Source organism: Magnolia sinica, chromosome 3 (assembly GCF_029962835.1).
Source record: "Magnolia sinica isolate HGM2019 chromosome 3, MsV1, whole genome shotgun sequence".
In the NCBI taxonomy this organism is placed as follows: Eukaryota; Viridiplantae; Streptophyta; class Magnoliopsida; order Magnoliales; family Magnoliaceae; genus Magnolia; species Magnolia sinica.
Window position 1 is genome coordinate 61714075 of NC_080575.1, and position 16119 is coordinate 61730193.

Here is a 16119-nt window from a genome sequence, read left to right on the forward strand (position 1 = left end):
TTTGAATATAGTTGCATTAGTTCAATCAGACAGTGCATAACTTAAGACCCTATACAAAGGAAACCTATTATGTGCACTTCTTTCTAAAGTTTTATTGAAAATTCAACCATTTTCCATATGTTTCCCAAAAAGTGCGATAAATTACCCAATACAAACGGTATACCCTTTGTGATAACTGATACGTATTTGTATCCCAAGGATGTGATACGTAACGCGATATCAATATTTCGAACACTGCTTCTAGGTAGGGCTGTCTTGCTTTTGGCTGGGCTTGTGCTCCTCTATCAAGCTTGAGGGCCAGGCCTGGGCCTGAAAATTAAGCTTGTTCCCTAATTGGGCCTGGCTCAAGCTTGACCTTCTTTTTGCACTGGATAGGCTTAAGCTTACCTTGAGGCCTGTCAGTTCGCGCTCTGGCTCGCACATCTTGCCTGTTTAAAAATCTGGCAGGGTTGGAGAATACACTGGCCCAGCCTATTGACGGCTCCAAACAACAGCAACAAACAAACAAAAAGTAAAAAAAGAAAGAAGACAGAGAAGAAATCCTATGCTTGCTTCCTATTGGCTGACATTTGTTGCCAGATTAATCCTGCTATAAAAAGTTAAGAGAACTAAACCAAAGAGTTAAAGCAACAGTTGTAGACTCCAAAATTTTCTAAACACTCTGTACGCCAACTGCATGGATTAGAAAGCTTTTTCTCTATATGTTTATGTAGAAAACACTAAAACCATATCTCGGTTGGACTTGTGGACCCCACCTTGTTGGTCATCTGGGCCATCCAACGAGAGCCATGTTATCTTTGAAACTTTTCATAAGAAAAGGAACACTCAGTGCATTTTCCATTTGCAAATCCATTTGCTAAATGTGAGCGGTCAGGCATTTACATTAATAAGAATTTAGTAGACATCTTTTTCTTGTTGATATGATTCTTCTGTGATTTCTTGGTTGATACAATCATAGATTATTATTGAAATTCATCTATTAGAAGCACTGCAGAATTCAACGTAAGTGCTGCACTCATTGACTTGTCATTATTGTATAGATTTTTGTGATGCTTACTTGTGTTTAATTCTTTTCATTTTTCACCTTTTTTTGTCAAGGTGGGAGTAATGCTAGAGATTTTATGTGCATGTTGCTATGTTGTAGGGGTCAAATGTGCCGTTCTAGAGAAAACTAAGATTTTCTCCCAACACCCACAAGCACACTTCATTAACAACCGAACAATGGAGGTTATTGTTCTTCTTCTCTATGATGATATTTGTAGTTTGTTCAAATAACAAATAAGGCAAGATAAACTCATTTTCCATTTCTTCTGATACCTATTGTTCGTGATCATAAGCTATGCAGTTGTAGATTAAGAATACAGATGTCGGAATCATGGAGTTTTTGTTCAAATTGTAGTTTGTTCTTTCCTAGAGGTTAGCCCGTCAATGCTTCACGTAATATTAAAAAATTTGTAGGAAAACCATGGGTGAACTTTTCATCATTGTCATCGTCATCGTAGCCCCTCCTAGCTATTTGTGGTTGGCTTTTAAATGGTAGATTGCAGAAGTTTTATAGTGAGCTGCCTACAAGATATCAACCTTCCTCTTTTACCGGGGATCTCGAAAACGCCTATGGAGAGGCTCATATTGATACCACTTGCATGCTAACATCATCCCACACAGTACTGATCTCTAACATAACTATTACACACAGACCCCCAGTGGGGGGACAGCAAAGTAGTGTCACAGGTGAACCTATACTATGCTCATTTTAATTCTGTTCCTTGCAGGTGTTCCGCAAATTGGATGGTTTGGTGGAGGAGATCCAATCATTGCAACCACCAGTGGATTTGTGGAGGAAGTTTGTATACTGTACTTCTCTATCAGGTTACAGTCTTGGGACAGTAGATCATATGCAACCGCAAGGTAACTTTCAGCTTATTTGAGCGTGACACAGAAACGTGATGGTTGCTCATGAGATTAGGATTCCGAATCTTACTCAACCCACACATGCCAATGCTGTATGTGTGGTGAGTCTCAGCTGTTCATGAAATGGGTCCCCACTTGTTGTGAAAAATAAAAATAAAAAAATCAAGTGGTCTGGCCACACATTGCTAACAATGGACGCTTAAAAAGAATCAACTAGGTCCACATTCAACATGACATGTGCCACCTAATGACCAGATTGGTGTGACTTTTGTTCCAGAGGAGGGGAGAGTTGGACTTCTACTCCACTGAGTGGCCATAGCAAGCTCATGGCATTTAAGCTATTTCCTGAATGTGGTTGTTGAAGATGGATGGTTGAGAAACTCACCCTGCTGCATTCCTCTTCTGCAGATTTTGAACGAGTAGTCAGCCCAGTTTCTGTTGCACACTTCTCACAGTACAAGCTTACCAGATTGCTGCTCAAGCAGCTAGAAAAACTAAACTTTCATGTTTATACCTGTGATGGGTCACAAGTCCCAAACAAAGGTTCCACATGGGAAAGGGAGATTTTGATGGGTCATGAATGCATATCAATTGATCGCACTGCTCATGGTGTCATGGTAGGTGCTTCCTTTCTTAAGGAAGGGAAAAAGCTACAGAGAAACATCCATTGCCATATCCTTGTTGGTTCAGATGGTGCCGGAAGTAATGTGAGAAAACTGGTCGGCATAGATATGAAAGGCGAAAGGGACTTGCAGAAGCTTGTCAGTGTCCATTTCTTAAGCAGAGATCTTGGACAATACCTACTGCATCAGAGGCCTGGAATGTTATTCTTTATATTTAATCCAGAAGCTATAGGGGTTCTTGTTGCGCATGATCTCAACCAAGGGGAGTTCGTGTTGCAGGTAGTGTGGTGCTTGGACTGGTCGTTGATCATATTGTCTTGATATTTTAGTGTCTGAGAAAAGATGTGGAAATGTCTGATGTGCATCGACTTAATATGCAGTTTTTGAATTTCAAGCATTGTCTTGAGAGGAATAACTGTATGATCCTGGAGAAATGCTCGCTATCCTTGGATTTTAAGTTTATCTACAGGGAGCCTGTCTACAGTAATGTAGACTGTTAATCTGATGTGCCCCACCTTGGAAAAACCATTCCTCAAATTTCTCTCAGGCTGGAAGACACTAGCCATCCAATCTTTTGGGCATTTTACTGTTGGATGTGGACCTTTTCACCATCTTTTCTCTTTACCCTGCAGCTCACAAATCCAATAGCTAGGGTTGTACCATCAAGGGAGACTCTGGGTCATAGCACGTCCACTTTGGGGCCCTTCAGATCAACCATCTGGATCACCTAACTATAGGCAACTTATATAGACTGACTTTAGAATACTATTACATCATAGTAAGGTTCAATATCAGATTGTATTGTACCATATCGGGAATGCATTGCAATAAATTCATTGCGTGACATGCATCAAGATAGAGCAATGTATCGGAATGTATCATTTGTATCAATTTGTGTCATTGATACCTTTTGATATGAATGCATAATATCAAATGTATAGTCATTGCATTCTTTGCAAAGTAATTCTAGCGAAATCCAAGACATTCTAATATGAATAATATCGCTCTGTATTGTATCTGGAATGTATTGCAAATCGCAATAAATTCATATATCCATATGATACATACAAATGATATTTTGAACTTCGCATCATCGGGTTGAAATTCATGTAATTCCTCCTGACCTAATATGCATGGTTTTCCCAACTAAAGATTGCAATTAGTTGTTTTCTTTTTCTTTGCTGCAGATGCCATTCTACCCTCCACAGCAAAGGCTAGAGGATTTCAGTTCGCAGGTACTTTAGAAACTTTGAGTCATTCCTTATTAAACATGCATTGGATTTTTGACATTTGTTGCATCTGAAGTAGCACTATCCTTCAAGCGATGATATATGAAGTTCTTTGAAATAGATGAAAACTTAAGCATGTAATACTCGTGGAAACTGGAAACTACCTTCATACAATAGTTTGTCTTCCTAGACATGTAATTCTCCATTCAGGATCTGTTTGGATTCGTTGAAATGTAAATTGTCGAAACATCATTTTCATGAAAATGGCATTTCCGCTGTTTGTTTTTGTAAATTTCTTGTAAATGCTATTTTCATTTCCCTCTCATTTTTCTGAAAAATGTCCCTTTTAGTTTCTTTTCCTAGACTTAGGAAATGTCATTTCCAAGAAATTGAGGGAAATGACCCCTCTTTTTATATAGTACCTCGCATGGTTGTCACATGTGTCAATGCTCGTCTTTTAAGTGCACCGCATGTGCATACGTCTATCTTCAAGCACCACATGTGCCAATGTGCCACATGTGTAGCATGTTCCACCATCCATCTTAAAGTGCCACACATGTCCATTGTGCCATATGTATAACATGTTCCATTGCTCGTCTTTTGGTGACCAACATTTCAATGTGCCACACTATGAGACCTTGGTCCTTTGTAACACAGCTAAAGCACACACTCATTTGCGTCTCGATCGACCCTTACGCAACACCCTTGAGCACTTAGCACTGGACCCCAATGAGTTGTTCCTGATGACCTTGAAACCTTTGTCATGTGGACAACGCCGTTGTTGTGGTCGCAATGGCGAAAACCGTGCCTCAATCTGATTCCCGAGCGCAAAGATATGCGCATTTAATCAAATCTATAAATAAATTATGCATTGGCCCCCACTGTTGTGGGCCCCACCTAAGCGGGACACACCCAGAACGTTCTCCCAAGCAAACAATTCCCTCTCTTTTGCAATTATTACACCAATTTATTATACTTGGAAAATACATTCCACATTTATTACAATTAAAAATAAAATAAAAATTAAAAGAAAAGAATGTAATAATGGCTAGCCATTATGACAGCCTTGCCTCTTCTCCACGTTACCTTTTCCTCTCACCCATTTCTCCATTAAATGAGACAAAAAAAAAAAAAAAAAAAAAAAAGAGAGAAAAAAAGAAAGAAAGAGAAAAGAAATAGAAATGAAAAAGAGAGACGAGAGAGAGGACGTCCCACCCCTCCCCTTCTTTCATTCTTCCCTTCTCCTTTCTTCATCCAAACACCCACACTCCTCCATGTGAACGTGAGAGAGAGAGGTGAGAGAGGAGAGAGAGCTTGAGAGGAGGAGGTAGCCCGTTGGCCATCCACCCATCCGTTGTGTCATGCGAGTTTATGCCTCTTTCCCTCCTCTTCTTCCCCCATTCCTTCCTTTTTTTTCTCCCTATTTGAGATCTAGTGGGGCCCATTGTATGGGTCCCTTGCACATGGATATTGCTGGCCATAGAGGCAGTCACGTGGCCTAACAAAGGATGTTGGCCATCGTGCATCTAGGGAGGTCCGTCTGGACACACCTTTGCTTAAGCGTGTAACCCACTCTGTTTTGAACTGATGTGGGTCCTAGGTAGATGTGGCACCCACCCACGGTGTGTATGGTGCATGTTTGGCTGTCTGTTGGTAGATTTAATGGGGCCCACCAACCGTAGACCCCGCTTGATAGATGTGTTTTACCATTTTCAAGTGGGCCCGCATGTCCGGCCACAACTTGATGTTTATGTTTCCTCCAACCTGTTCATGTGGTCACGGAGGTAGGGCCCACTGATCAGTAGGCCCCGCTATGATGTTTACATGCCACCCAACTCGTTTTGTTGGCCACAGATCAAGGTGGGTCCCATCCAACTAGGCTACACCAACAAAAGCATTTAGTCCAAAACACAACAAAACATAAAGAAGGGACTGTGCCATGCAAGTCCACCGGCTGCCCCATTTGGGCAGCAAGAAACTCACATACATCGCGGGTCTCATGGCGGTCTGGATGGACAGCCTGGTAGAACACACACATCAAGAGTGGGCCCCGCATCAGGTGGGCCCACGGCGAAGGGAATGGCGGTGTGGATATGCACAAACAACAAGGTGGTCTGTGACCACCCGCGGTCCTAGGATGGGTGTTGTGGGTGTAACATACATCATGATGGGCCCCACTACATGTGGGCCACCTTGCCGGTCACCATGGCCAGCGTGCCACGTGCAAACTAACCAAAACAAAAGAAATAAAAAGAGAAGGGGAGAAAGATGTGGACAACGTGCATGAGGGTGGACGGCATGTCAGCCCAAACAGTGGGCCCCATGTGATCTGTGGCCAACAAAATGGGTTGGGTGGCATGTAAACTTCATAGCGGGGCCTATTGATCAGTGGGCCCCACCTTCGTGACCACATGAACAGGTTGAAGGAAACATAAACACCAAGGTGTGGCCGGATATGCGAGTGCACCTGAAAATGGTAAAATACATCCATCAAGTGGGGTCTACGGTTGGTGGGCCCCATTAAATCTACTGCTGGATAGCCAAACATGCACATACACACCATGGGTGGGTCCCACATCTAGCTGAGATCCACATCAGTTCAAAATAGAGTGGGTTGCCCGCTCAAGCAAAGGTGTGTCCAGACGGACCTCCCTAAATGCACAATGGCCACCATCCTTTGGTGGGCCACATGACTGCCTCTATGTCTAGCAATATCCATGTGTAAGGGACCCATGCAGTGGGCCCCACTAGATCTCAAACAGGGAGAAAAGAAAGGGAGGAATTGGGGAAGAAGAGGAGGGAAATGGGCGTAAAGTCACATGGCACAACGGATGGGTGGATGGCCAGCGGGCTGCCTCTTCTCGAGCTCTATCTCACGTTCACATGGAGGGGCGTGGGTGTTTGGATGAAGAAAGGAGAAGGGAAGAATAGAAGAAGGGGAGGGGTGGGACATCTCTCTCTCATCTCTCCTTTTCTTTTCTATTTCTTTTCTCTCTTTTTTTTTGTCTCATTTAATGGAGAAATGGGGGAGAGGAAAAAGTGACGTGGGGAAGAGGGGAAAGGCATGGCTACCATAATGGCTAGCCATTATTACATTATTTTCTTTCAGTTTTATTTTTATTTTATTTTATTTTATTTTTAATTGTAATAATTGTGGAGTGTATTTTCCAAGTATAATAAATTGGTGTAATAATTGCAAAAGAGAGGGAAGTGGTTGCTTGGGAGAATGTTTTGGGTGTGTCCCGCTTAGGTGGACCCCACAACAAGTGAGCCCCATGCCAATGTATAATTTGTTTATGGATTTGATCAAATGCGCATATCTTTGCGCTCGAGTATTGGATTGACGCACGGTTTTCGCCATTGCGACCGCAATGACGGCGCGATCCACATGATAGAGGTTTCAAGGTCATTAGGAACAACTCACTGGGGTCTGGTGCTAACTGCTCAAGGGTGTTGCGTAAGGGCTGATCGAGATGCAGACGCATGTGTGTTTTAGCTACGTTACAAAGGACCAGGGTCTCGCATCCTACCCTCCTTTAAAAAATTGTCCTTAAAATTTCCGATTGACATCACATAGAATCACAACAAACATATGAACAATAGAATCCCAAAGAGTCCTATAAAATCAACAAATCTATATCAAAAGGTCAAATATAACATCAAAACACAGCACGACGACCATTCTCACATCAATCATCCATTAAACAAACGGGGTCACACTCACTAGTCTCATCTTCCCTCTCCTAAGATAGCTATTCGGCATTAATAAAACATCAAAGGTACTAGACAAAGGTGGTAGATCAAACCTCTATGCCACCACATGGATTGCTCCAGGATGAGGGCCTACAACCTGCGGGAAGAACTCCCTTGAAAGTCTAAATCACGAGTCTAAAAACTCACTTTCAAAACTGAAATGACAAGCTTTGCCTGCCCAAATGTCTAGGTAAGTTAATCTAGCTAACAGGGTGGTTACCACAAATATTCTACCCCACGTTTTGAACACCTCACTCAAACATGACAACAGAAGCAAACTATCAAGAACAGACAAAAAAAAGGAGTCCTATGTTGTAGATTCCTACATTTTACAAATCGGGACTACTAAGCATTTTTAAGTTCTCAACCAGCAATTTATGTACAGGTTTCCCTAAGATTATTGCTCTGATACCAACTTCTGTCACACCCCAAATCCGGAACTTGGGCCCTACTACTTCCAAGTACCGAACTCGGGTCGCGACAGCTTCCTCGCCACTCGCTAGACTTGGTGAACGGTTAGCGAACTTCCCGAACGCCAAACCCAACTCATGGCAGGGGGGAGATTTTTTTTTTTTTTTTTTGAAATAGTTAATCTAATTAGGCGGTTACACATTTTATACATGGTATTAACGCATATCCAAGAAACGAACCTGTTCGACATGTTAATCATAAGATAGTGCATTAGCTTAACAATAAGGGAGGAGATAACAAAGCCCCTATAGCTCCTGCACGCACCCTGATACTAAACGCATCCTGAAAAAGTGTAAATCATTTGTATGAGCAAACCACAGCTCGTGAATCTACTGTGTGCTGGGAGTAAAACACGGCTTATCAGGGCACTCCCGTAAAGACATCCAAAACAACCACAAGCACATTATCAACCAAGCATGTTATCAACCAAGCATGTTATTAAAGTTGGATAATTTATCATGAATCATGTAATCAATTTTAGGTATACTACTCGGACATACGATCATGAATCATGAGAATAGCCAATCATCATGTACAAGATAATCAAATTCCATATTCTACTATAGAGCATACGATGGAAAAAGGATGACAAAGCTGGTGTGTGTAGTCGGGATGATAGTACGCTGTATCGCGAGCGGTGAGGTCCATCACAAGGGACTTCTATCCAAATCAGTCGCATGCTTGATTTGGATAGCTAGACTCAATGTGGTAAACTCCTGATCTCAAGTTAGTTCAATACCTAACCGAAATCATGGCCATTGCGAAGGTGCACATAATGATTTAGTTGCGCACTACCAGCCCGAGTGGATAGTGGATGAATGAATGTATGAGTCAAATGTCGAACATCCCTCATCTCTACTAATACATCTCCAAACCACATGATACAAAAAATCACATTGATCTATGTATTGTGCTCATTTTCATTTATGCTTGCTGTCCATTACAATTGCTAGGTTAGGATAGTCTTCATTTCAGAACTATGCGTGTCTGATTTTGTAAGTTTTGGGCCAACTTTGGGCGCATGTGGTGGGTCCCACGTGCAAGATATGTGGGTGCTACCATCCGGACTTCCAAGCCTATACCGATGTCTAGAGGAATGATGTTCTACTTGGGCCCAGATAGACCCCACTTGACCGGGAACGAGATCCCAAAATGGGACTGGGCAGAGTTGCGCAGGATACTTCGGTGCAGAAATTCCAAGCACCCATGTTCTTCCTTGTGCCAAAAATTGTCTATAAGCATTTAATAGGCCGTACCTGATGGTTTTTGTAGGCCATACATAGTTCTACCAAGGACACCTGACGGAACGCTGGAAGGTGACCCCATGTGATTGTGGGATGCATCCAAAGATGGCCAAAAACCATTACCGAACTGTTTTCTGCTCAACTCTTCCAAGCACCCAAGTTTGGGCCTTCACCAAAAATTGTACATGCATGAAGGAGGGCTACCTTGTGACTTTTGAAGCCCATATATAAGGCTACCAAACTCCCTTCTTCTTTGATAGGAGTGGGCCCCATGTGATTACAAAACAGACTAGAAAAATGGTCCAAAACCAATTTTGCGCTGAAAATCTGTCTAATCTGAATTTTGTGTGGGGCCACATCCATGGGGTCCACCTCATTTCCAAGGCATTTGATGGACTGTCTAGGCCCTGGAAATAAAATCTCAGGTGATGGTGGGCCCAAATCTTAGATGAGCCTTTTTGTGTGGGTCATATCTCAATCTAGTAAGGCCTACCTCGTGTTTGTTAGAAGGGAGTGTTATTTAATCTTGTGGTTTGAGGGGTAGACAACCCTTGCTGCCCATGTATCTCTCTTGGGTTATGAGTGTCCTTGGGCCCACCCAAATGAAGTAACATGATGGCCCAAGTGGGTATCTTTTATGAGCCGTACCCTTGCCAAATAAGGCCCACTTAGTATATTGTGTAAATTTGTTCTTTTACCTTGTAGAGCGTGTGGTGGACAGCCTTGTTGCCCAATTGTTTTTCCTAGGTCATATGCGGCCTTGGGCCAATCCAAATGAAGCAAAACTAAGGCCCAGTGGGCCCAATCCCAAGAGAAACACATGGAAGTAGAAAGCCCGTTATGGTAAATCTTCCTAGGCCCGTTAGGCTGGCCAATTGCCTAGTGGGCAGCATGCCTTGCACACTACCGCTAGTCAGCCGAGTCATACTTAAAGGGGCCCATTTGGATTATATAAGTTATAATAGACAAGCCTTCATATTTTACTTGTGAATGAGGTTCATGGGCCCAACACGATGTGAAATCTATGCAATATTGGCATGTGGGTCTTATGTTTGGATTTGTAATTTTATCTCCTAGTTGATGTTGGAGCTGTGGGGCCCAGTTGTGTTATGGGATCCACCTTAGATGTATGTATCCATGTATACTTCCCTTGGTGTGGGACTGTTGTCCACTAGTAAACCAAACCTAAACCTAAGTGGGCCATACCACAATAATGTTAATCAATGAAAAAACCCATTAACTATACTTGTTGTAAAATGTGGGTCACAATCGAGTATTGAACTTACACATTTAGCTAGTGGGGTCCACTTAGTTGTAGAGTTGGATCCACACCATTGAAGGCCTTATGGTTGGAAGTTTATCTCCTTAGAGTTGGCCTAGTGGTCCACCAAGTGAGACTCTGTAATGGCCCGACCAACACTGTACGATATTGTCCGCTCTGGGTCCCACTGGACCTGCACGGTTTTGTTCTTGGGGTCGCCCCCAAAAGGCCTCGTACAAGGAAGGTCCGAACCACACATATAACTACCATTACTTCGGACAACGCTTCCGATGTGGGACAAGTTCAACCTCCCACTGCATACATAGTAGCTTGCCAACCACTGGTAGCTCGCCCAGGCCCTTAAGCCCCGCCCACATCAGCGTCCGCCCACGTGTGCCCGCCCACATGTGCAACAGTGACAAGGCGTCACAATATTCCCCACCGAGGGCAGAGCCGTCCTCGGCTCTGATACCATTTGTAATGGCCCAACTAGCACTGTACGATATTGTCCGCTCTGGGTTCTACTGGACTCGCACGGTTTTGTTCTCGAGGTCGCCCCCAAGAGGCCTCGTACAAGGAAGGTCCGAACCACACATAACCACCATTACTTCGGACAGCGCTTTCGATGTGGGACAAGTTCAACCTCCCACTGCATACACAGTAGCCTGCCAACCATTGGTAGCTCGCCCAGGCCCTTAGGCCCCGCCCACATCAGCGTCCCCTCCTTGTCACTGTTGTACATATGGGCGTGCACACATATGCGGAAGCTGATGTGGGCGGGGCCTAAGAGCCTGGGCGAGCTACCAGTGGTTGGCAAGCTACTGTGTATGCAGTGGGAGGTTGAACTTGTCCCACATCGGAAGCGCTGTCCGAAGTAATAGTGGTTATATGTGTGGTTTAGACCTTCCTTGTACGAGGCCTCCTGTGGGTGAGTGGCCCTGAGCTTCCGCTGAGTAGGAACAAATCCGTGAGGGTTGGCTGGGCTGATGTGGGCGAGACCATGGGAGCACCAGGTCTGGGCAAGCTACCAGTTGATCGGGACCCAAAGCGGACAATATTGCACCTTCATTGGGATGAGGCCTTTTGGGGGCAACCCCGAGAACAAAACCGTGCGGGTCCAGTGAGACCCAAAGCGGACAATATCGTACCTGGTCGGGCCATTACAGACTCACGCTTGACCTATAGGACCGTGTGCCTTGCATGTAGTCCAAGGTCGATGAGGATGTCACACTTAGGTGGGACGCACCTATTGTTGGTTGAAATGACATGTATGATTTAATTGATGGTGATTATGGTAGGGTTAATATCGATTATGATGATGATTTAATGGATGGTGAATTGATGACATGTGCATTAATGATGAATGAGTAGTTTGTAGTAGTTGTGACATTGCCTATGTTAATCATGAAGTGAAAGTGATTTTCATGCTAATGATGATGATAGTATGCACATATACATAATGATAAAATGTGCTAGTTGATCACCATGCTTTACTTGATGATTGTTACATGGATGATGAGGTTGATATCCTAGTTGATAATCATGCACGTGTTGATGCTCACGACGATAATATGTGTATAATTACTATGCTTTGCTTGATATTGGTTACATCGGAGATGATATTGATATCCAAGTGACAATAATGCACACATTGATGGTCACGATGATCTCATGCATAAGATAACCATGTTTTATTTTATGCCTGAATGATGATAAATAAATAATGTTGGTGAATGTAAGGATAACCTCATGCATGATAGACGCATGGGCATGTATGATGCTAGTGTTGGATGATGGCCATGATATTGATGATGCGTGAGAATCCTTGTATGCTATGTACTCCATGCACATGCTTGCATGACCTGGATAATCCGGTGAAAAATGTTGGTATGACACTTGATGATTTTTTAGCGTTACATTAGTGATTGGTGTGAGGGTTATACTAATGTTTGCTAATATCATTTTCTTTATGTTGACATGGAACTTTCTTTATATTGATGCGACACTTATTTTATATTAGAGGTAGCATTGCTCTTACATTTAAGTTAGCATTGATGTATATTGATTTAACCATAATTTATACTTAATGCATTGTTATACATCTCATGCACAATACTTATGATTGTATGTTATCATATCTCATATGCATCATTTGTGTGCCTGTTGTGGATGATAATTGTTCATAGCATATGCCTTTCGGCTTAGGACACTTAAGGGGACTATATATGGGATAGGGTCGCCCCACATGATTGCGCGGTATGCGCAATTTTGGTGCATGACTTGGATGGTATGACTCATGCATTCCGCATCTTGTATGTCATGATCACTTTATACCCTAGCGACATTAGGATTGTGGCCTCCACAAGCATATTGTGGATGGTTGGATTGGACACCGAAAATATTTGTTCTAGCATTAGGGCGCTAATGATGTCCTTGAGTGAAAGTCCCTAAACCATGTGGGCCAACAGGATGCGTCAACGTCGAGATCGAGTGGATAACATGTGTACCCGGGTGTCGAATACCAATAGGCCGCGTCTCCCACTGTGTCGTAGTCGGTTGAAAAGGAGTGTGACCTTATCTGCCCGAGGGTAGGGGGCTGTAAGCTAGGTTTTTGTTTGACTAGCTCGTAAATGGGTCCGTGATCAACGAGCCGAGTGGGCATTGGCATACCACTAGTAAGGCGGATAGTGAGGTTTTTTTCACTCACTTGGTCGTGTGTGTCATGGGCGGCAGCCAGTGTTGGAGTGTACTAGACCTCAGTGATGTTTCCAGATATGAACTGTATTGAGATGTGGACTTACTGAGTAGGACTTGCATGCCTGCATACAGCCAGCATCCCTTTGCATTTGCATCACTTGCACTTCATCCTGCCCTCTCGGCTTCACATGACATTGCATTTTCACCATGCTTTAGTTGTGTACTCCACAGATATTGGGTTGCACATGTGGTATGTTGTGATTCTTGGTGGAGATGTATCATATGGTATGGAGATGTATTAGTAGAGATGAGGGATGTTCAACATTTCATTCGTTTACACATGGGTGGTATGTTGTGATTCTTGGTGGAGATGTATCATATGGTATGAAGATGTATTAGTAGAGATGAGGGATGTTCAACATTTCACTGGTTTACACATTGGTTGCACATGTGTGGTATGTTGTGATTCTTGGTATAGATGTATCATATAGTTTGGAGATGTACTAGTAGAGATGAGGGATGTTCAGCGTTTCACTGGTTTACACATGGGTTGCACATATATGGTATGTTATGATTCTTGGTGGAAATGTATCATGTGGTTTGGAGATGTATTAGTAGAGATGAGGGATGTTCAACATTTGACTCATGCAGTCATTCATCCACTATCCACTTAGGCTGGTGGTGTGCAACTAAATCATTATGTGCACATTCGCAATGGCTATGATTTCAGTTAGGTATTAGACTAACCTGAGATCAGGCGTTTACTATATTGAGTCTAGCTATCCAAATCAGGCATGCGACTGATTTGGATAGAAGTCCCTTGTGATGGACACCACGGCTCGCGATACCGCATACTATCATCCCGACTACACATACCAGCTTTGTCATCCATTTTCCATTGTATGCTTTATAGTGGAATATTGAATTTGATTATCTTGTACATGATGATTGGCTATTCTCATGATTCATGATCGTTTGTCCGAGTAGTATACCTAAAATTGATTACATGATTCATGATAAATTGTCTAACTTTAATAACATACTTGGTTGATAACATACTCGCCTGTGATAACATGCTTGGTTGATAATATGCTTGTGGTTGTTTTGGATGTCTTTACAGGAGTGCCCTGATAAGCCGTGTTTTACTCTCAGTACGTGATTTACACTTTTTCAGGATGCGTTTAGTATCAGGGTGTGTGTAGTAGCTATGAGGGCTTAGTTATCTCCTCCCTTATTGTTGAGCTAATGCACTATCTTATGTGGTACATGTCGAACAGGTTCGTTTCTTGAATATGTGTTGATACCATGTATAAAATGTGTAACCGCTTAATCAGATTAACTATTAAAAAAAAAAAAAAAAAAAAACTCCCCCTGCCATGAGCTGGGTTTGGCGTTCGGGAAGTTCGCTAACCATTCACCAAGTTTGGCTAGTGGTGAGGAAGCTGTTGCGACCCGAGTTCGGTACTTGGAAGTAGTAGGGCCCGGGTTCCGGATTTGGGGCGTGACACACACGCTCCAATGTGCCATGTGCAACATATGCCACCCTTGTCTTCAAATGCCCTACACATGTGCCACATGTTCTATTGAGTCCAGTGTTCGTAATATCGATACTATCGGCCGATATTATCGATATCGATGGCGAGCGATACGAAACCCCTTAGAAGGCCCTTGAAATATAAAAAATTCGAAGGATCTTATGTATCGTGCGGTATATTACAAAATATCGTGAGATATCGCAAAATATCATGTGATATCAATAGATATTATCACTTCTACCGCTTTTTATAGGGGATTTTAACATTTCCTTCGTGATTAAAGGGTCGAGAATGTCGAAAAATCAGAAAAAATCGGAACAACCCTAGAAAATCGAAAAATATATAATAAAAAAAGGAAAAAAGTTTCAAAATAGTGTAGTTTGATACTTGTAAAAGAGATTGCCTAATTGAAAGTTGCATTTGGTGGGCCAATCGATCGAAGCTGTGCGCCGTTCGTAGGTTTTTTTTTTTTAAATTATCGATTCCCTTTGATTTTGGCAAATGATGTGAAAAATCAGAGATTTGGAGTATATTTGAGAGAAAAGAGGGAATTCTGGGTTCGTTTGTTTCGGGAAAAAAGGCCTCGGATACCTTTTAGGGACGCGGATTAGCTATTGACAGGTTTGAGTAGGGAGACTCGCTATTGAAGTGACGTCACCAAGTTATGTGGGCCCCACCATGATGTATGTGTTGTATTCAAGGTGTCCCGTATCGGTATCGGTTGGCGTAATGGTGTCCTTCAAAACCGATACGGATACGGGGGCGTAACGGTGATACGGGGGCGTAACGGTGCAAAATTATTTTTTTTTGCCAAAAAAATATGGATTAAATCCAGAATATTCTAAGCATTCCAAATATGCATTCATTTATAAATTGGAACATGTTTATGGTGGTGTAACGGTCCACTCTTTGGTGAGAAGTTGTATCGGACTGTCTGATGAATTTATGAACCAGATAACCTGAATTTGACTACAAAATTCATATATTTAATTTTCTAACTATCTACTATCAATGATAGATATATTAGAATGAATGTAAAATGAAAATATCTTACATTAGGTGTTTGCAATTATTTTTGAGGAATTTCTCGAACATACCTGTGCACGTGACTATGATAGTATGATTCCTGTCTATGACCTGTCATCCTCAAGTCAAGAATATTAAAAAATAATAATTAGTAGTGTCTGATATACTCCCCTGCAACTTGATTAAGGATTACTTGATTGGTTGTCAGGGGAGCTATTTTAAATACAAGTTGGGCAGTGTCAAGTGGGTGCATGGCTTCTTGCAATAATACTGTTGTGAGCTGTCTGCTGCAAATACTTACCTTAACACAAATATATACTCACAATCACAAGTCACCACCAAAATGAAAATCTACTTTTTTGTGGTTGA

The 16119-nt window shown here is 42.4% G+C and overlaps 1 protein-coding gene across 3 annotated transcripts in view; it reads left to right on the top strand.

Moving 5' to 3' along the window:
• LOC131239959 (uncharacterized) overlaps positions 1-16119 on the top strand; it is a 55484-nt gene that overhangs the window by 8103 nt on the left and 31262 nt on the right. The window contains exons 2-6 of one of the 3 annotated variants that reach the window (XM_058237925.1): positions 1145-1227; positions 1773-1908; positions 2320-2813; positions 3722-3769; positions 14364-14381. In XM_058237925.1, coding sequence (XP_058093908.1) covers positions 1145-1227; positions 1773-1908; positions 2320-2813; positions 3722-3769; positions 14364-14381 — 779 coding nt within the window. The remainder of the gene's footprint in view (positions 1-1144; positions 1228-1772; positions 1909-2319; positions 2814-3721; positions 3770-14363; positions 14382-16119) is intronic. The other 2 variants (XM_058237926.1, XM_058237927.1) reach the window with 2 other exon arrangements.